The 21,385-nt window shown below is 38.4% G+C and overlaps 1 protein-coding gene across 15 annotated transcripts in view; it reads left to right on the top strand.

Moving 5' to 3' along the window:
* PTK2 (protein tyrosine kinase 2) overlaps window positions 1-21,385 on the top strand; it is a 227,179-nt gene that overhangs the window by 163,355 nt on the left and 42,439 nt on the right. For 5 of the 15 annotated variants that reach the window (XM_049819633.1, XM_049819642.1, XM_049819634.1 and 2 more), the window contains 8 exons: window positions 1,121-1,204; window positions 2,418-2,435; window positions 6,365-6,421; window positions 7,894-7,914; window positions 8,954-9,051; window positions 12,595-12,679; window positions 19,160-19,260; window positions 20,550-20,665. In XM_049819633.1, coding sequence (XP_049675590.1) covers window positions 1,121-1,204; window positions 2,418-2,435; window positions 6,365-6,421; window positions 7,894-7,914; window positions 8,954-9,051; window positions 12,595-12,679; window positions 19,160-19,260; window positions 20,550-20,665 — 580 coding nt within the window. The remainder of the gene's footprint in view (window positions 1-1,120; window positions 1,205-2,417; window positions 2,436-6,364; window positions 6,422-7,893; window positions 7,915-8,953; window positions 9,052-12,594; window positions 12,680-19,159; window positions 19,261-20,549; window positions 20,666-21,385) is intronic. The other 10 variants (XM_049819571.1, XM_049819581.1, XM_049819554.1 and 7 more) reach the window with 5 other exon arrangements.

Below are 21,385 nucleotides of genomic sequence, written 5' to 3'. Positions count from 1 at the left end.
TGTGAAGTTATTTTTATTAAAAGGTAATTCTCCTTTTCCACCCTTCCCCTCTCCTCCCACCACTGAGTAGTGTGCTGTGCCAGTATGCTGCTTCTGTGGTACTGGGCTTCTCTTTTAACACCTGGACCTCCAGCCTGTGTAACTCAAGGTGGTTTGACCTCACTCCAGTTTTGACTGTGAAGGACTACCAGCAACAAGACAGAGGTTTTTAGTTGATTGGCTTTTTAAACCACCTCTCACATTTCCTGAGATAGAGGAGAGAGGGAAAAGAGGAAAGCAGAGAGGAGTGAACAAATAACAAGAGAAATAAAAGGAACAGCTATCCTCAGGTTCTCAGTGTTGTCTTGTGTCCTACTTTCTCACCCTGTGAAATCAGTTGTGGCTTCTTTGTATTTTCTCCTACTCAAAAAATCTCTCCTCCTGATAACTGCTTTGCTAATTAAATGCAGTAAGGTGACTAGGAGAGGGGACGGTGAGGACAGTACCATGGGGCGTTCACCCAGAGATCCTTGGAGAGCTTGAATGTCAGTTGGCAAGACTGATCTGCACTGGGGATAAAACTAGTGGCAGATTTCAGATCATAAAATATTATGTCAGTGTTGTATTTCAGTGGGACAAAGAAACTGTGTTTTTCCTTATTCTATGTTACCCTGCTATGTGAAATACTTGTTTTGTGTGAAGTTCTTTTAAGGGTCCAGAAAATCAATATGTCCACGTTTTAAGTCTGCTGACTGCCACTTAAATCAGAATTTACTTATAGCACAGTCTAATAGAACTTAGATGGGGAGCTTGCAAAAGCAAGTTACGCTTCTGGGATAAACAGTGTTCTTTCTGTTGTCAGTGGATGGTATCTACAGTTGGCAAAAGCTGACTTCAACAGATTCAAGTCTCACTTTTAAAAATTAAAATAACTTTGCTGTAGAAAGGAATTTGAAGGAAAATACCAAATAATGCTTTAGAGTTTCAACAACATTCATATATCCATTTGCAGTCCAGAATTGTAATGTAAACCTATACTTTTATGTTCATTCATTGTAGATGTTCTCTCCAGTCTCTTTTCTTTTATTTTCAAATAATTTGTTTCTGTTTTTCTCTTTCCTTTTCTTGCCTCTTTGTAAAGGAGTCAATCACTGTCAGCATAAAGTAAAGAAAGCTAGACGCTTTCTCCCTTTCGTCTTCTGTTCCCATGAGTCGCCGCCTAAGGGTACTGCACTGCTCTTTGTATAGGCTGCCTTATTAACCCAAAAGCTGAATATACTAACTCAGTTACTGTTTTTAAACTACTTTAGCCTCAGGTAAACAGAGTTCCAAGAATAATTTTATGACATTTCTGCTACACCTTTCCTCCTATTGAATTGGATTTTCATGCAGTGTCATAAACTTGCTGGTCCCCATTTTTATGGGGGACTTAGTTTTAAGCATCATAATCTTCTACAATGACAAACATATTAATAATTTCATTTGTACATCTATGCAGCCCCTGTATACCTATGGGGTTTTTGGTTAATATATTTTTACTTCATTCTTGGACCCCTGATACAGCATGCTTATGAATGAAATAGAATAGCAACAATAAGCATCAGCTAAGATCACTTTCATTTAAGTATTGACTACAGTGATGCTTTTGGCTGCATACTGGTTCAGCATTTGGTCTGGACCAGTTTGGCTTTGTTAGGGGTAAGAAGAATTGGAGTAATAGGTGCATTACTTTTACAACGTTAATGCCTATTTTCCTTTTATTTATAAATAATGTCTAAAGTGCATCAGCTTGTGCTGTGGGTATTGGTGTGGAATAGGGCCGCTACCATAAACATGGAATATGGTGCTCATTTGAACAGCTTCCCAGTAGAGTTTCTCTGTTTGCCACTTGTTTAAATCTCAGCTTTATGTAACTGCAGTATGCTCTGTATAATTACCAGTTAGATGGTTCCATTTCTTACTCACGTGTTAGTGATAGCACAGGAGTGCATTTCCTTTGAAAGGGTGAACACCAACTCTAGTTATCCAAAGTCATAAGTGTGTGTGTAAAGTCAAATTGAACTGACTCATCTGGCTGTAGGAGATCTGTTTTGTAGTGAAGTATTGACTTAAACCAGAAATTGGCATTTCTTAACAGTGCATTAAAATAGTTCCACTCCCAAATTTAATTTTTGTGTAAATTCATGTTTGAAGGTCATTAATTCTGTTTCATCATACAAGCTTCTTAGAACGTATCTTTGTCCCTTGGGTTTTAGGTGAGAAGTCTTAAATTCTGCTACTTTTCTAGTTTCTCTTGAGTCAGGTATATAATATAACTGCAGTCTGAATACTTTTGGATTACTCATGAATTTAATAGTATATTTTCCCCTCCCCCTTCTCTGTCCCTTCTCTCTCCCCCTCTGTTTTTCTCTCTCCTTGCATGCCACCTGGATCTGCAGATGAAATTAGTGGGGACGGTAATATGTTTTCTAGTCTGTGTGTTACTAACGTGCGATATGCAACATTTGTATCCATATACCACTTAATGCACATTTCAGTAATAAATTTTATACAGATTTTAGTATGGAAAAGCAGTCTGCTTTGGACATTAGCTGATAAATATTGTACTTTACAGGCTGTGTAACTAACACTTTCTGCTAAACTGGAACTGGGAAAGGAAAAATTATTTCAAACATGCAGGGATGTGGTATTGCATGCGTTTGCAATGAGAGTTCTGGCATGATGCAAAGAAGGTTTATAGGTTTGCAAGAGTGTCCATTCAGTTTGATTGAAATGTTTGTATCAAAATTTTTTTGCTCAGTGGGTAAGATCAATGGATGTAACACGTGAGAAATGAGTCTACTAAGTGATGCTCGCAAGGCATGGTAGCATCAAAGTGCTCTGTAGTCCGCTATGGCTCCTTGCATAAAAAGAAGCTATACAAGATAGATTAATGTAGATTGAATACATGAAATATTAATCAGGTTTTGGCTACTCAAACTGCTAATTTTAAAGACAGATTTTAATGTTTTCTTCAAAACTTATTCTAAAATATTTAACTTGTCCAGACTTTATTTCTTTTTTTTTCTAAAAAATACTGACTTGCTAGCCTCTGAAAACAAGTTTGGTTTTGGTTTTGGGTTTTTTTAGGAGATTTTTAGCTATTTTTTGAGAGGATTCCATCTAATGTTGGAAAAAAATCAAACTGCTACTACTGATAGTGGTTGTATCTTTATGCTTGTAAGGAGGAGGTACTAAAAGGGCATAAATCAGTATGCAAAGGAAGGCATTAAGAAGAAGTAGAGATAATGTCTGGTGGCCTTCCTCAGCAAAAAGTAAAGGGGTGTATAACTTCTCATCTCCTTTCTCTCCTTCAGCTACAAATCAAAGATAATACTACCCCAGTTTTCTTTCTTTTCTTAAACATTAAAAACTCAAAGGATATTTTTTCTGTCATAAATTCAGAAACTGTATTTCAGATACTAACCCTACATAACTTTTTATTGGTGCTTATCTTTTATAAATTACAGGCTCTGCTAAACGGGAAAAAATCATGAAAAGGGGAATTTCAAACAGGTGGTTAAGATCATGGATTAGCTATTATGGATTTAATATCCTAAGATGTTTTTTTCTACTGTTTAATAAATGCATTTAGATTTAGTAAAGCTCAAATTGGCTCATTCACCTGTACCACGAACAGTGTATCTTTGTCCAAAAGTAACCTATCATTTTTCCATCTTAGAAGAATCTGGGGTTGACCAACAGGTGAAAAGGTTCAGTGCTGGTTTTAAAATGTGCAAGAGAGCAGCAGTGATGAGCCCTATTTTTAAATCTTAGTTTTTCTAGACTTACCAAGGGCCTCGAAGATAGAACATCTCCTGGAATCACTTCTTTGTTGCAAGTGCTTAGTTCCTGGACTGCTATAGCACATCCTTCTTGGTAAAGTAGCCTGGAGAGCCTTGCCCAGCTGCGTTTTGCTTTAGGCTCTGTGTGGGTTCTGGAATATCTCTTAGCAGAGATAGTCATAGTCTTAGCAGACTTGGTAGTAGTCTCATACTGTATGACTCGAATCATGGGCTAAAGACTGCATGTGAGAGAGGTCAGTTATCTTTGTTGCAGAACACTTTGAGCGCATCACTTTAATGCCTTGATTGAATTTTCCTCTAATTCCCAGAAACAATGCCAGACATGTATAGGAATTATTTTTTTAATTCTTAGTATCTATTCCTCTCCATAGTGTTAAATGTGTAACAAAAAATATTTGTTTAGTTAATTGCATACATTTAATTTATTTGGATGGACGACTGAAGACCCTTTTAGTTTCAGGATGGTTTTAGGCAATGTATCAAAACAATGTAAAGTGCTCTGCGGTGTTCTGATAATACTTTTATTATGAACTAACTTCATTAATTTAAAATAGAGAGGTGAACAAGCCAAGCCATTTGTCACCTTTTTCAAGGTCTGTTCCATAATCTAATGTGAAAAATGTTTTGGTTTTTTAAAGACCAGTGTGGCACCAGTTCTAGTTTCCAAGCTTTTTAAATTCTTCTCAAATATGTTTATAATACCTTTCATTCAGTCCCTTCTTTTAACATAGATTAAGAACTTTCTGGTATCCACCAATACTGGCTTGTAACAATAGTTGATATATATCATACTTAACAAAAGTTAAAACCATCTTACCACAATATTACAAGGAAACAGAGTGATTTATCTCCATCACATTGGTGTCACAATAATGATTTCTTTCAAGTGGATGCTTATTTTTTAGATCAAATTTGGGCTTATTTTCTACAAAAAACATCAGCTCATAATGTAGGGAGGAAAAAAAATACCAAGAGAGAGATTAGTGCCTCTGGAGTATGCTGCCTGTTTAGAATTGTGCACTGTCTTTATAATTTACTGAATTTTCATTAGGTGACTCTGTTTTGCTGTGTCCTAAATAGAAATTGCCTAAGAAAAATTTAAATGGTATAGAATTTGCCGATTCTGGTTTTTCAAGACATGGTATAGTCCTACAGGTGTTTGAAAGAAAAATAGCTTTAATTTTATTTAAGTAGTACGAAGTTTGGATTATTTACTCACTAAAGTGTGTTGAACTTCAAAGGTTATAAACAGCCTGTAGTTTCCTGATTGTTGAATATTCAGTTTGTATGAAAATTAAGCCTCTTGTTTATGTATGTGTGTAATATTTATGAGCCTTGCTCTGGTTTCAGAGTTGGCTTAAGTTGGTTGAACTGAGGGCTGCTGCCAAAAGGGATCATCCCATCCTTCTTTCCATTCTCACTGTGGCTTTGTCCCATTTGCTGTTCAGAAATCATACCTCAAGAAATGATGCCAGGGAGTTGTAGGAATAGACATATGCTCCAGGGCAGATGGGGAAAAAAGAGGGAGTAAGTCATGCCTTTCAGAGGTGGCCCAATATGTGATCACCTGAAACCAACCCACGAAAACTGCATACTGGGCTCGAAATTACTCAATTTTGAGAACCTCTCTATGCATTTAAAGTTGGTGAGGAGAATTTAACAGCCTTCAAGTGAAAAATTATCTCACTGTTGTAGACTGGTTTTGTAACCCTTGGAGAAATTTGTCTGACCATTAGGAAATGACCTAGACATGCTAGAAGTTCCTCAGAGCAAGAGAACGACCTTCTGATATGACTTGACACCATTTAAATCATTTTGAGAACAGATAATGTAAAAGTCATAAGTTTTAAACAGAGGAAGAAATACAGTGTCATTTTTCTGAAAACTTTGAGAACTGATTGTTTTCACACACTGTCCATGAGATGTTGATTCTTGTCAGCAAAACTGGCAGTGAATTTCCACTAAACAGGGAAAATTGAGACTACTACAAGAAAAATGGGTTTAAAGCGAGAGTGTAACTTAAACGATCTTTATGCTCTAGAAGAGTCTATGGAAAATAACTCACCTTGCCACACTGACAGTAGGTAAATGCTGCCCTGGAACATCTTTACTGTCTGTTCTGCCCGTTTGACATAAAAACCTAGCAAACTATTATTCACACTTCATTGAAGGTAAAGCAATTTGATCTCTTAATAATGTTTTCTCCTTACTGCAGTGGAATTTGCTGTTAAAAAGGTTTTCTTTTTAAGTCAACAGTTTAGATGGGTTTCAATTACAGAACTTAAACTTTTTCGAATATAAATGAATCTTCCTTTTATTCCTTCTTGAATGCATCTATGTGATGTAGTATAATTGGCACTGAGTTGATTATCATACCATAAATTATGCATGAGCAAGTTTTATTCATGCTATTGTAAATGCGTCCCAGCAATGTTGAAGTTGGGGGTTGTGACATATCAGCCTTGATAAATTTGAGATACTGTTCTGGACAATTGTTTTCATCTGCTTTTCCCGAAACTCTTGAATTCCTCCCTTTACAGAGACAGATGACTATGCAGAGATTATAGATGAAGAAGATACTTATACAATGCCATCAAGTAAGTATGGTAGTTAACTTGGGAACTTCTCTATCCAAAAGCTTCTTTGCTTTAGCAGGGACTGAATCTTCTATTTCAGCCTTAAGTAATATGTGTGCAAAGAAAACATTCTTTACAGTGTTTTGAAAACTCATAGGTGCAGTGTTTTTCAAGTTCAGGTTTTGAAGCAGATAAACCAAATTCTGTTTTGCTGCTGTCAGTGACTTTACAGTGAAATTCCTGTTATGTCTCAAGACGTAGATTTTTTTTTTTTATTGTGATGCCGAACACAGCGCTTTGAGAAAGAATGGATAAGATTTCTGTGATAAGAGCAAACAATTTGGAAAGCTTCTGTGTATTGCTGTCTAACTGTGTCTCACTCTTGCTCTATGACAGTCTTGCTGCTTTTGAATTCCGTGATAGAGGAAAGTCATCTGTACCACATGCAATTTTGTTAAAGATGAAAGACTTCAGGAACAAAAACAAAAAATCAAAGTTCTTCTGAGTCTTCATCTTTGAAGTAAAAAAAAAAAGATGCATTAGTCACCACAAGGATTTTGTCTTATGGCATATTTGAATCATAATACAATCTTAAACTGTCACGGCTAACTAATTTAACGTGAAAGTCTAGTATTCTGATTTTAAAAGCTATGTCTCTGAATTTACAGTTGCGTTTTGGCAACCAAGGTTTTCTGTAGAAGTAGACAATCTGTTGATAAGCAGACCTGCAAACCATCAGGTTTGGTTAGTGTAAGAGGGGAGGATGGTGCTAAACTGGTACCATGTTCTGCTGAAGAACCATGAATCTCTGTAAGGATTTCTAGAGTTTACTGTGTGGCAGGAATGTTTTGCGATCACTTCAGTGTTTACAGCATAGTTTCCACTACTGTGGAAAAGATTTGAAAAGCAAGAATATATGTTTTGAAAAACATATATATTTGAATATAAATATTTGAAAAGCAAGAATATATGTTTTCCAGAAATGAACAATGTGTTTTGAATGTCTTGCAGTAAGTCACTACATGATTCTACTAAAATAATTGCAGGATCAAAAAGTACTGTGATAAATCATATCCTTTATTTTTTGTTAACATATTAACTTTGTGTGATTTTTTTTTTTTTCCCTCCCCCCACCCCCCCACCCCCCCAATCTTTTCATTTAAATTCATGGAAGTAATTACTTGTGGGCCCAGCCCTGGATGATGCTGAACGCTTAAGTATGCCTTCAATTCAAAGCCCATGAGATGGCCTGTTGAAGTGAAATTCATTAAGTGCTTTGGTGGATTGAAGTGGACTCAAGTGTTCAGCTCTCAAAGGACTGAGTCAGTAAAGATCACAAGAACAGACCTGTGACTTCTGCTAATGTAAACTTAAAATTGCATCAGTGTATTTCTTCATTGTTTAAAAAAATGTTAAAAAATGTTTGTCCTTGTCTTCATTTTAAGAAGCTATATCTAAGTAAGCATTTGATTTTTCTCTTAATTGCACTGCAGAAAGCTATGGAATAGATGAAGGTAACAGGAGACCCTTTACCCATCCCTGTATGCTTGCAATTTGGAATGATGTGGAATTTTTAAGTTTACTATTCACTTTCATTTAATAAACATTATTTATTTATAGTTAAACCAGTTAGCTTTGGGATTTTAAAGAGGAAAATGCAGTACTTAAAGAAATGAAGAAGGCATTTATCACTTTGTTATCCAGCTCTAGATCACGTTATTTCTGTAGTGTTAATGAAATCAAGTCCTAAGCTGGTTAGTTTGTTTTTTTTTTTAAATCTGAACAAAAGTAGAGGTGAAAACATATACTGCACATGCTTTTCTGCTATTCCTGAAATACTTTTCCATGTCTGCTAGAAAGTAAATTGCAAATGAAGTAATTCAGTTGCAATTGATTAAATGTTTTGCTGAAGTACTGAGCCATTTTTATCAGTAATATTCTCAGTCTGTTAAACCACGAAGTTAACAAAATTGCATAAGTCCACAAAACATACCAATTTTACTTCAATTACACACTGATAGAGGTGTAGTGCATTCAAAAATTTGCTCTTTCATTTTATCTTTATTTGCCATGCTCTTGTTTCTGTATTTTTTCTTGCAGTTACCTCTTTAAAAATTCTCTGGGCTCATTTGATGGTTCCAAGATCTAAAATACCACATAGTGGAGTTCTCTTAAACATCTAAAGGGATGTGCGCTAAGGCTGTATTTAGTATCATCGATATTGCCCAAGGCTATTTGTGTTCTTTGTCTTTTACTAGCTATAATTAAGAAGTATTCAGTTATGTCTATTGCATTGAAATAAATAATGCATAGTAGTTAATTTAGCAAATTAGATTTCACAATTCCTTTTTTATTGCTTTGGTTCAAACATCTGTTTAAGAGGTTTCCACTGTGTGTATACAGCATTTGTGTAGGTTGGTGTGCAGCAAATGTTAATCTTAGTTACTCATACGTGAGATATTTGAGTGACTTACTTTGAGTTTTGTATCTTGTGGATTATTTCTTTGCCGTTCATCAGAAATTTAATGTTTTAAGTGCATTATATTCTTATAGCCAGAGATTATGAAATTCAGAGGGAGAGAATTGAGCTGGGGCGCTGCATTGGTGAAGGACAGTTTGGAGATGTACACCAAGGAGTTTACATGAGTCCGGTAAGCATCACTTCTGAAATAAAAATAAACAAACAATGAACCCTTTCTAGTTAAAAAATAAAATAAAAAAATAAATTTATTCCTTAGGTGCCTTGGTCTGGATCTTCCAGAACAAATAAAAATTGACTTTGTGATTTATTTTTCAGAATAATCAGCATGTAGAGAATATTTCCTATGTTTCAGATAAGTACAAAACTAGCTCAAGAGTAGTTTCTCTGCTCCTATATCGCCATTTTTTATAGATCGGGAAAGGAATCAAAAGAGCCAAGTAAATTATTCAGGACTGTATCAAAACCACTGGCTGAATTGGAATTAGAAGTCATTGCTTTTAACCCCAACCATACACTCTCTTCTTCATTTTCAGCATGTCCAAGCATGGTAAGCACACATCCCTTTGGCCATACTCCCCTATTGAGCATTCAGTGCTTTAGAACCTTTTCCAAAGTCTAAAACCATATTTATGAGTATTCAGCCTGACTTGGGTTTAGGTTCGGTATTCACTGCACAAGCTGCCAGCTAGGTCAGGATAAGCTGATCTAACTTCTCTGCTGAAATACGGAGAAGAAATTCTAGTCTGTTATGCTGGAAGGGCAGTAGCCTACAATAGAGGGTCAAAAATGTTAAACAAATGTGTCTATTTCTCCAGTGACCACCTCACTATATCTTTCGCAAAGAAGCTTTTATGTTAATAAAGTTACTGCTTTTTCCTGAAAGAAAAGATACAAAATACTTGGACACTGATCCAGCAAAACCCCAATGCACAAGAGTCACCTCAGTGAAACCAGTGAGGTTGGCAGGACTTGTGTGATTTAGGCTATGCTTATGTGTTTTTCTAGACTGCAGCCACAAAGATTATGATAACAATTTAAATGGATGAAAAATTAAGTTTGTGGAAAAAGGCAAGAGAAAGCTGGAAAATTGTTTCATTTCAACCAACTTCAAGTGTAAAATGAAGATTTATTTCTCATTTGAAGAAACTGTCTGGATATTCAATAGATGATGTAATAATTCATGTGGACAACGATCTAATTCTAACTTCAGAAACAGTATTTCCCAGAAACAGCTGGTTAGCATCCTGGGCTCAGTGGGTTAAATAAATAAATCTTTAATGCAATATTTAAGTAAAGAAGTAAGGATAAATGTTATCTATGTCAGACAAGTTTAAAGTCTGTTCTGATATCTTCATTTAGAAAAGCAGATCAGATATACTTTGCATTAAGGGAGATTCTTATTTAATCCTATCCAAGTTAACAGGAGTACTTGAGGAGTAATGTTTCACTGAACTTGGGGCACAGTGGATAAATCTAGTGCTCTGTAAAACCAGTTAAAGACTCCTTTTGTTGGGGACTACTGTTTTGAAAATGGTGTTTCTCTCCGTTCTTTTTCTTCAATTGGAAAACAAATTTTATTCAGTTGTCCTGTGTCTAGTATGAGTTTTTTAAATGGCAACCTGCTGATTAGTTTTATTAATAAAATTTTACTACATTTAAGACACTTGAATATGTGAAGGGAAAACAGCAAGGTATTATTAAATTTCAATGTACTAGTCACAGAGTGTAACTTACACTTTTGGAAGAAATTTTACAATAGATAGAAGGTTAGTTACAATAACATGATAATGTTTCCATCCTTATATATATTTAGCTCGCATGCAAAAATATAGGGGAGATTTCTGGCCTCTTGTTCTGCTAACTCAAATTTGAATCTGAAAAATCTCATTTATCCCTGTTCATTGCACTTGGAAAGTTCTTATTCTAGGGACTGTGCAGCATCCACCTCTCCTCAAATGCTGCTTACTACTAGGTATTCCTGAAGTACCACAACCAGTCTGTATTTATAGGATACTGAATGGAAAATGTATGTATACATAGAGGATTCTATTGCTCAGATGTAAGCAATTCAAGTAAGACTGTCTTTAAAGGCTGATTTACTGTGGCATTAATCCAAGAGTGTCATTTAAAATAGTGTTTGCTGCTCAGTACACAAACTGTTGCACATCTGATACACCCTCACTGTTTTATCTCCTTATAAGAAAACAAAAGATCAGAAAAACCCTGATATCAGGCCTTTTCCTATATTCATGTTGCAAAATGTCTGGAGTCTTTGCTGGTTGCAGACACTGAAACTCTTTTGATGCTGAAGTTGGTTACGAGAGGTTTCAAAAACTTGATCTGTAACACCAGGAGAGGGTCTGGCAGGCCTCCAGAGGTCTCATGCAGTGTTGATTATTGGATCCTGATTTCAGAAGGGAATAAAATCATCTTAATTTACCCCCAGTTTTTCAGTTTATGGTCAAGCTTATGTATGAGAAAAGGTTTTAATCAATATTTTCCTGCAAAGTCAACTTGAAGAGCTATGTTGTGAGTAACTTAGAAAATAGACATTTAAGCACAATATAAATATTACTCTAATTCTGATAATGTTTGTCTATAAAAGTAGATTTAAAATAGAGCAAGCATGAGCAGATATACAGCATAACTGTGAATCTTCAGCTCTCACAGGCCTTAAAAACTAGGTGAGGACATACATCAACCCTGTAGCCTTTTGGGGAACAGGTTCTTTTGTAATATTCTTATTAAACAATGCACAATTCCCAATTGCCCAGTTGGAAGAAAGGCATACTAGTCCTTGAGCAGGCCTATATCCTAATGTAGAAGCTTAATTTTAAAAAATTTCATCTGCTTTCAACCCATTAAGAACTTGTATGGGTGATATCTTCTAAGGTGTAAAAATACTATTTTCTAAGTTAAGTCATGGTGTTTTGAATACTAGTGAAGCTCAAACACCTAAAGCTTCTTTTCAGGGCAAAAACGCTTGCAGCTTCTCTGGGCTGTCTGTAACTTATGGAAAGGGTATTTGAAAAACACACCAAAGCAAGAGAAGATGAAAGATGCTGCCTGAGCGAAGAGGCCTACTTTGGGCTGTCTCAGTGCTTCTCATTTTTCAGTATTCAATCAGATGTTAAAATCTATTCCTGGTTTTGAATACATGTTCTGTTTAACTCTGTTTTAAGCCCTTGGTGTAATTGATTGTGAAGCCAATATGTAAAATCTTTGTTTCACTTTCCTTTGTAGTTTGAGTTCAAAATTATAGCCAGGCTTTGCTCTGCAAGAGCCACAAAAAGCCCTTTATGTGGCTTTCTAGGTTGCTTGCTAGCATAAGCCAAGTGTGGTTTTTAGCCATATATGTACTTGTTTCCTGTGCAATTGTGAAATCCTCTCAAGAGTTTACCATCCTCAATAATGCAAAAAGTTTACAGTATTATTCAGTTAAACTTAGTATCTTTTGTCATAATTTTGTACGATTTAACGTAGTTTAAAACGGATGAAATATTTCCTAGGTGCATTAGATGTAAATGTTGTACACTAGGTGTCTTGATTATAATTAATATTTTAACTCTGAAGCTTTCAAAATGTAATTTCTTAACTAAAGATATTTTAATTAATAGTAATTTTCTTTAAAGCAGTTTTGCTAGAATTTTAACTTTCGGTGGACTGTATTTGGTGAGCTGTATTTCAGATATTTCTCAATAATGTCTTTCAGGAAAACCCAGCTATGGCTGTTGCAATCAAAACATGTAAAAACTGCACCTCAGACAGTGTTAGAGAAAAATTCTTACAAGAAGCCTGTGAGTATTAAAGTATTTCTTTTGGGGTAGCTCCTGTAACTGGTCCTTGCAAAGACTGCAGCCATCTGTTGCCAGATACTTGTGATACTAATGTAAATCTTTTATTTGTATAACATGACCTTTTCCTCTCCTGCAGTATGTGCCAGGAAGACTGCTTTACATCCTTGCATTGCCCATGTGTATGATTATATGTGGTTCTTTGGTTTTCTAAATTGAACAGTGATGTTTGACTCCTGTAAGGCTTCAGAACCAGTTTTGGAATACTAGGGATCTGATCCTCTTATTTTCTTCTTTCTCCTTAATGAATTGGAAAAAAAAAAAAAAGCACTTTTTCTAGTGTATTACTTTAGAAGGTCAGGTGGTTGTCTTTTTTAACGAAGTTGCTAAAAATGTTATGTCTAAGCGAGATCTGTTTTGACAATTCATAATTAAAAATTATGATAGGATAAACCAATTTTCTAAATAATTGCCCACAAATATTGTATTCCCCAAGCGGGACATTTCATACATGGAGAAAGGCTTTTTGTTGAGATGAATACTAACAGAAAACTTCTACAAGAATGTTGTAGTTACTGATTTCTCTACAGTTTGGTTTTGTAAGCAAATTAAGATATGAGACTTAGGCCTTAATTTTTGCCTATTATCCTCTGCTATTGTACATCTATAAATCTCATAAAGGTATTGTATTATATCAATAAATTATTTGGTTATGGCCAGATGTTACAGTATACTTCTATTCAGTATTCCTTTGTTGAAGGATTTTTCTCTAATTGTTCAGAAAAATCTTTGTTCATAGCTAATGGCTTCTTATTTTTGGATGTCAGATTTTTCTTAAATTACTATAATTTTTTCCATTAGATTTCTAGCTGTTGTAAAAGTAAATACGGTTGCTTATAGTAATAACTTAGCAGTCAAAGGTAGACTGCTGTCTCTTAACAATGTAGAAGATAATTGCTCATTGAATGCTCCTTATTATGCTTTGAGCTTGACAGATTAGGAAATGACAACATAGTAGACTGATAATAGTGCTTTTCAATTTTGATTTAATAATTTTGCTATTTCTTCTTTCCTTTTTTTATTCTAATTCCCATCTGTTACCTTCCTCTTGTTTGCGTTCAGATTGCAAACTTGCAGAAGATACTGTCTCCTAGTTTTTAAGACCACTCTTCAAAAGGCCTAAATCCAATATCTGGAGAGGCAGAGATGGTTATTTCAGTGAATTAAGAAATTTATTTCCTAATATTTTAATAGTACGAACATTAAAATATTCTTGGGTTTTAGTTGTTTGCTTGTGGTGGAGTTTTCAATGCTGAAAAGATCTAGTATTGATTTTTGCAAGGAGGAGCACTTCAGAATAAAAAGTAGATGAAAGAAAAGGTTACGAGCAGCACCCGTCTCTTCATTCCTGTCTGCTTTTGCGTAGCAGTGTATTACTGTTAATGCATAAAATGCAAACCACCTGGTTTGGGGAGATTTTTAATGATCTTCCACTGCCTTTTTGGTAAATTGCTCTTTTCTGCAAGTACTTCATTCCTCTTACCTCTAGAAGCTGGATGGCAAAATGATGTAATAACTCTGTTACCTTTCTGAATTTGGGAGTTTGTCAGCTAACATTGATTGAACTAATCTCTGAGAAGTACTTTCCAACAGTAGTTTATGTTTAAAACTGGTCAGACCATATGATATAAAACTATTTGTGTTAATTGCCTTTCCATTCCTTTGATAATTAAAACTGTACTCCCGCTTCATTTTTGCATCAATGAAGCTACATTTCCATGTTCTAAACATTGTAAATTGCATTGAGTTAGAGTAGCACAAAAGACCCCTAAAGATAATAATTGTGGTTTGTTTGGAATATACATTTTATTTACCAAGATTTTAATACTTAAAAGGGGGCTTATAAGACAGAGAAGAGACTTTTTATCAAAGCCTGTAGTGACAGGACAAGGGACAATGGTTTTAAATGGAAAGAGGGTAGATCTACAGAACCATATAATCATTTAGGTTGGAAAAGACCCCTAAGATCATCAAGTCCATAGACTCATAGAATCATTTAGGTTGGAAAAGACCTGCAAGATCATCGAGTCCAACCATCATCCACTCCCACTAAACCATGTTACAGAGTACCCCGTCTACGCACTTTTTCAATACCCCCAGGGATGGTGACTGAGCCACTTGCTTCCCTGGGCAGCCTATTCCAATGTCTGACAACCGTCTCAGTAAAGAAATTTTTCCTAATATCTAACCTAAATCTCCCCTGCCGCAGCTTGAGGCAATTTCCTCTTGTCCTATCTCCAGCTACCTGACAGAAGAGACCAGCACCCACCTCACTACAACCCCCCTTCAGGTATTTGTAGAGCGATAAGGTCTCCCCTCAGCCTCCTCTTCTCCAGACTAAACAGTCCTAGCTCCCTCAGCCGCTCCTCATAAGACTTGTGCTCTGGACCCTTCACCAGCTTCGTTGTTCTTCTCTGGACACGCTCCAGCACCTCCATGTCTTTCTTGTAGTGAGGGGCCCAAAACTGAACACAGTACTCGAGGTGCAGGCTCACCAGTGCTGAGTACAGGGGAGCAATCACCTACCTGCTCCTGCTGGCCACACTATTTCTGATACAGGCCAGGATGCCGTTGGCCTTCTCAGCCACCTCGGCACACTGCTGGCTCATATTCAGCCGGCTGTCGACCAGCACCCCCAGGTCTTTCTCTGCCAGGCAGCTTTCCAGCCACTCTTCCCCAAGCCTGTGGCGCTGCATGGGCTTGTTGTGACCCAAGTGCAGGACCCGGCACTTGGCCTTATTGAACCTCATACAATTGGCCTCAGCCCATCGATCCAGCCTGTCCAGATCTCTTTGTAGAGCCTCCCTACCCTCAAGCAGATCAACCCTGCCTCCCAACTTGGTGTCATCTGCAAACTTGCTGAGGGTGCACTCAATCCCTCATCCAAATCATTGGTAAAGATATTAAACAGAACAGGGCCCAACACGGAGCCATGGGGAACACCACTTATGACCCGCCGCCAACTGGATTTCACCCCATTCACCACAACCCTCTGGGCTTGTCCATCCAGACAGTTTTTTACCCAGCAAAGAGAACACTTGTCCAAGCCATGAGATGCCAGCTTCTCAAGGAATATGCCATGAGAGACAGTGTCAAAGGCCTTGCTGAAGTCGAGGTAGATAACATCCACAGCCTTTCCCTCCTCCACTAGTCAGGTCACCTGGTCATAGAAGGAGATCAGGTTGGTCAAGCAGGACCTGCCTTTTGTAAATCCATTCTGACTGGGCCTGATCCACTGCTTGTCTTGGACTTGCCATGTGAGTTCTCTCAAGACAAACCATTCCATAATCTTCCCCGGTACCGAGGCCAGGCTGACAGGTCTGTAGTTCCCCGGATCCTCCCTCCAACCTTTCTTGTAAATGGGAGTCACACTGGCAAGCCTCCAGTCCTCTGGGACCTCCCCCATTGTCCAGAATCGCTGATGATGGAGAATGGCTTGACAAGTACCTCTGCCAGTTCCCTAAGTACTCTTGGATGGATCCCATCTGGTCCCATAGACTTGTGAGTGTCCAGATGGTGTAGTCGGTCACTAACTATTTCCTCTTGGATTCAGGGGAGTATATTCTGCTCTTCATCCTCACCTTCCAGCTGAGGGGGCGGACTACCATAAACCTCACTGCCAAGTCCACCGCTAAACCATGTCCCTAAGCGCCACATCTACACATCTTCTAAATACCTCCAGGGATGGTCACTCAACCACTTCCCTGGGCAGCCTGTTTCAGTGCTTGACAACCCTTTCAGTGAAGAAATTTTTCCTAATATCCAATCTAAACCTTCCCTGGTGCAACTTGAGGCTGTTTCCTCTCATCCTATCACTTGTTACCTGGAAAAAGAAACAGACCCGCCTCGCTACAACCTCCTTTCAGGTAGTTGTAGAGAGCAATAAGGTCTCCCCTCAGCCTCCTTTTCTCCAAACTAAACCACCCCAGTTCCCTTAGCCACTCCTCCTAAGACTTGTTCTCTAGACCCCTTCACCAGTATTATTTAACATCTTTGTCAGCAACATGGACAATGGGAATGAGTGCACCCTCGGCAAGTTTGCAGATTAAACCAAGCTGAGTGGTATGGTTGATACTCTAGAGGGAAGGGATGCCATCCAGAGGGACCTTGGCAGGCTTGAGGAGTGGGCCCATGCAAACCTCATGAAGTTCAACAAGGCCAAGTGCAAGGTCCTGCACGTGGGTCAGGGCAATTCCAAATGTGGGTACAGGCTGGACAATGAGTGAATTGAGAGCAGCCCTGTGGAGAAGGACATGGTGATATTGGTGGATTAAAAACTGAGTATGAGCCAGCAATGTGCACTAGCAGCACAGAAAGCCAATCTCATCCTGGGCTGCATCCAAAGAAGCATAGCCAGCAGGTTGAGGGAGGTGATTCTCTCCCTCTACTTCGCTCTGGTGAGACCCCACCTGGAGTACAGCATCCAGTTGTGGGGACCCCAGCATAAGAAAGACATAGACCTGCTCGAGCAGGTCCAGAGGAGGGCCGCAAAGATGGTCAGGGGGCTGGAGCACCTCCTGTATGAGGACAGGCTGAGAGAGTTGAGATCGTTTAACCTAGAGAAGAAAAGGCTCTAGGGAGACCTTATTGCAGCCTTTCAATACTTAAAAGGGGCTTATGAGAAAGGAGGAGAGGTTTGTTATTGGAGAGTGTACTGACAGGACAAAGGGTAAAGGTTTTAAATTGAAAGAGGGTAGATTTAGATTAGATGTCGTGGTTTCAGCCCAACCGGTAACAAAGCAACGCGCAGCCACTCGCCCACTCCCCACTGCCCCCGGCCATGGTAGGATGAGGAGAAAATACAAAGAAAGGAAAATATGAAGAAAGGCTCATGAGTTGAGACAACGACTGGGAGGGATCACTCACCAATTATAGTCACGGGCAAAAGACAGGCTCAACTTGGGGAAGAAACAAAATCAGTTTAAAATGCTACCAGTCAAATCAAAACAAGGATATTGGGAAGCAAAACCAAACCTTAGAACGCCTTCCCCTCCCCCCTCCCTCCTTCCCGCCTCAACCCCACTCCTGGTTCTCTCTACGGGGAATGGGGGTTGGGGTCAGCTCACCACACCTTGTCTCTGCCACTCCTTCCTCCTCAGGGGGAGGACTCCTCACTCATCCCCTGCTCCACCCTGGGATCCCTCCCGTGGGAGACAGTCTTCCATGAACATCTCCAACATGAGTCCTTCCCACAGGCTGCAGTTCCTCACAAACTTCCCTGACGTGGGTCCTTTCCATGGGCTGCAGTCCTTCAGTCCCAGCCTGCTCCAGCGTGGGCTTCCCCACAGAGCGGCGGCCATCTTGTGGGGCATCCATCCCCCTGCTCCGGCATGAGCTCCTCTATCCCTGGGCTGCAGGTGGGCATTTGCTCCCCCGCTCCACTCCGTGGGCTGGGGGGGGACAGCCTGCCGTCTGGTCTCACCACGGGCTGCGGGGGCATCCCCTCCTCCCTGCCTTCCTCCCTGACCTTGGGATCTACAGAGGGGTTCCTCTCACATTCCAATTCCCCTACTTGCTGTAGGTTCGCCTTCTTAAATCTGTTCTCCCAGAGACGTTACCACCGTCACTGATGGGCTCAGCCTGGGCCAGTGGCAGGTCTGACTTGGAGCTGGGGAAGCTTCTAGCAGCTTCTCACAGGAGCCACCCCTGTGGCATCCTCCCCCGCTACCAAAAAAACCACACCACACAAACCGATAACAGATATATAGGAAGAAATTCTTCACTGTGAGGGTGATGAGACACTGGAACAGGTAGTCCAGAGAATTGGTGGATGCCCCATCCTTGGAGATGTTCAAGGCCAGTTTGGATGGGGCTTTGAGCAACCTGGTCTAGTGGAGGGTGTCCCTGCCCATGGCAGGAGGGTTGGAATGAGGTGATCTTTAAGGTCCCTTCCAACCCAAACCATTCTATGATTCTATGATTTGTATGTCTAATTGCATAAAATATACTGTGACTGCACTGCTGAGACTGAAAAGTTAATTAAGTCCATGGAAAATAAAATGAGATGTGAACGTAATGATTAAGTGAGATTTTCGTCTATGTCAAACTGTCACACATTTTTTCCAGGCATTGAATGATACATACTGTTTTGTCCTTCCTCCTCTAATAGAAAGGCACAGGTTAATGGGTTATACGCTGGATTGATAGGTCATTGTGTTAACTTATGTTACGCTCAACCAGGGCAGAAGAGCCAGGGAACCCGACTTGACTTGCACCTTCCACAGGAGTTTACTAAAGCAAGCAGTGTTTCATGCTGCCCACAGAACATTAAATGACCAGATGATATTGCTTCCAAACAGTTGTTTCAAGTCCTGCCCAAACTGTGATTATATTTTCTGGTCATAGACTAAATGCTTCTTAACCGACTTTTTGTTTTAAGAAAAGGTTTTATGTGACACACCAACTTGTTTCTTTTCCTTCTAGTAACAATGCGTCAGTTTGATCATCCTCACATTGTGAAACTCATTGGAGTTATTACAGAAAACCCAGTTTGGATAATCATGGAGCTCTGTACCCTTGGAGAGGTACGAAAAATCCTTATGTGACTCTGGTCTTCTCTATTTAAGCTCACAGATACCTTTACAAAATACTGAAAAAATCACTTCTCAGTACTAAAGCGAAGGCACTCTCCTCAGATGTGATAAAGTACTTGTTTGTAGAATTACAGATTCAGAAACAGGAGTGGCAGAATTTGATCTAACTTCTCCACTGAGGGAACTGCATCAGCTCATACCAAAGTGATTTAATCACAGTTTTCAGAGAATTCAATTGCTGTTCCAGAGTGAGAGCATGACCTGTGTCAAGATGATGATAATGCGGTATCATTTAAACAGCATTTGCAAATATACCTTCTAGAAGTGAAATCATGTGGTACATCTCTCATTCTTCCTGAGTAACATTGCGTTTTCCCTTACACTGAATTTCTTGTGGGTTTTTTTTCTGTACAGTCTCTTCAGCAGAGACCCTAGATAAGATGGCTTTCCTCATTATTATGTCTTTTGGATGAATGGTTTAAACAAAACTAGATCTTAGTTTTAATAATAGATCTGTTTTCTTTGAGCCACGTGTTTCTGAAAATGTGAGCTCAAGTGATGTTTCACACTGCATTGTAAGATAATTATTGTAATTATCAAACTGCAATACATTGTCCAAGAAAAAAAAAAGGCAGAAAAACCTGTAGTGTAGAAGTCCTCTTCTGTCAAAGAATTACAGATTTCCTTTCTAGTGCCCTAATCACTTTTCAAAGCCTTGTTTTAATTTATAAGGAGACTCTAGTGCCACCTTCTGTTCAGTCCTAACTGCCTTACACTGCAAATATAGCTTATAAAAATTCTGTATTGATATTTGCTACCATGAGCTAAATCCAGTTGTTTTAGCAAATGTAGATTAAAATTAATGCTTCCAAAACAATACTGTTATAATTGGTGTTTGGATTGGCTACATACCATTTTGTTCTGAAATTATTTAGGCCAAAAACGTGCACAGTTCTCAAGGGAAGAATGCATAAAAAGTCCAGGAGTGCTTTACTTTGGAACAGCGCAGCATACGCTCTCAATCTTCAAAAGGAACCTGAAAGCAATGAACAAAATATTTTTTTTTTTTGTTTGGCTAACTGTTTTCATGTGGAAAAATTGCTTAAATTTTACCCAGATTTCTTCATGGCAAGTGTTTTTCTTTTCTTCTCTCCAGTGTTAAGGGCAGGCATACCCATTGATACTTGTATAAACTTTATAATTAGATATATGCTTTGTTCAAATTTGTTGGGTTTTTTTGTCCTAACTTCCTTCTGTTTTTTCCTTCTTTGTGCAAAAAGTTGAGGTCGTTTTTGCAAGTAAGAAAATACAGCTTGGATCTGGCCTCTCTGATACTCTACGCTTACCAGCTTAGCACAGCACTTGCCTACTTAGAGAGCAAAAGATTTGTACATAGGTAAGATTTTATACATATATATCTATATACATGTATGTGTATATTTTTATATGTAACTACTTAAAATTTTAGTGGAATACAGGGTGTCATAGATAACCAGATTTTTGACAGGCAGTATTCTGGCTACATTTGCTCAAGTGAAGACGAACGCTTACAAGACATAGCTGGATTCCTTAAAGACTTCCTTATGTGTTTCTTTTTCTTGACTTATGATGAATGTGTAGCAGCAATACTTCGAAACTCCTAAAATCCATTTGCTTGTTTTATGTCAGTCTCTGTATTAGTACGTCAGTTTTTCAGATGCTGCCACCAAAATTACACCCTTTTCAAGAGTGACACCTGCTGGCTCACTCCTAGATTGACTTGGAGATAGTGCCGGATTTTATTCAGAATAGATTTCAGCTGAGTTATTGTTTTGTGGTTACAATATTTTTTAAAGATGCGAGTCACCTTTAATCTTCTAAATGAAGAAAAGCAAAACAAGGGGCAGCCACCTTCTTAAGTAAAGAAGAAAGAAAACAAAATATTTACAAAATACTACTACTTGCTTAACTAGAAAGTGAACCTAAATTCCCTTCTAGGTGTGTTTTGAACTTTATTCCCTTGAATTTGAACATGGGCTTTCTAAGGGGAAGAGACTGGCTTTAGCCTCTAATTGTATGCAATTAGAAGTTCACAGCACTCCAATTATGATGTACCGTTTCTTTTTGAACTTGAACA

This window comes from Accipiter gentilis, chromosome 2 (genome assembly GCF_929443795.1).
Source record: "Accipiter gentilis chromosome 2, bAccGen1.1, whole genome shotgun sequence".
Lineage (NCBI taxonomy): Eukaryota > Metazoa > Chordata > Aves > Accipitriformes > Accipitridae > Astur > Astur gentilis.
This window is presented reverse-complemented; position numbering and strand designations above follow the sequence as displayed.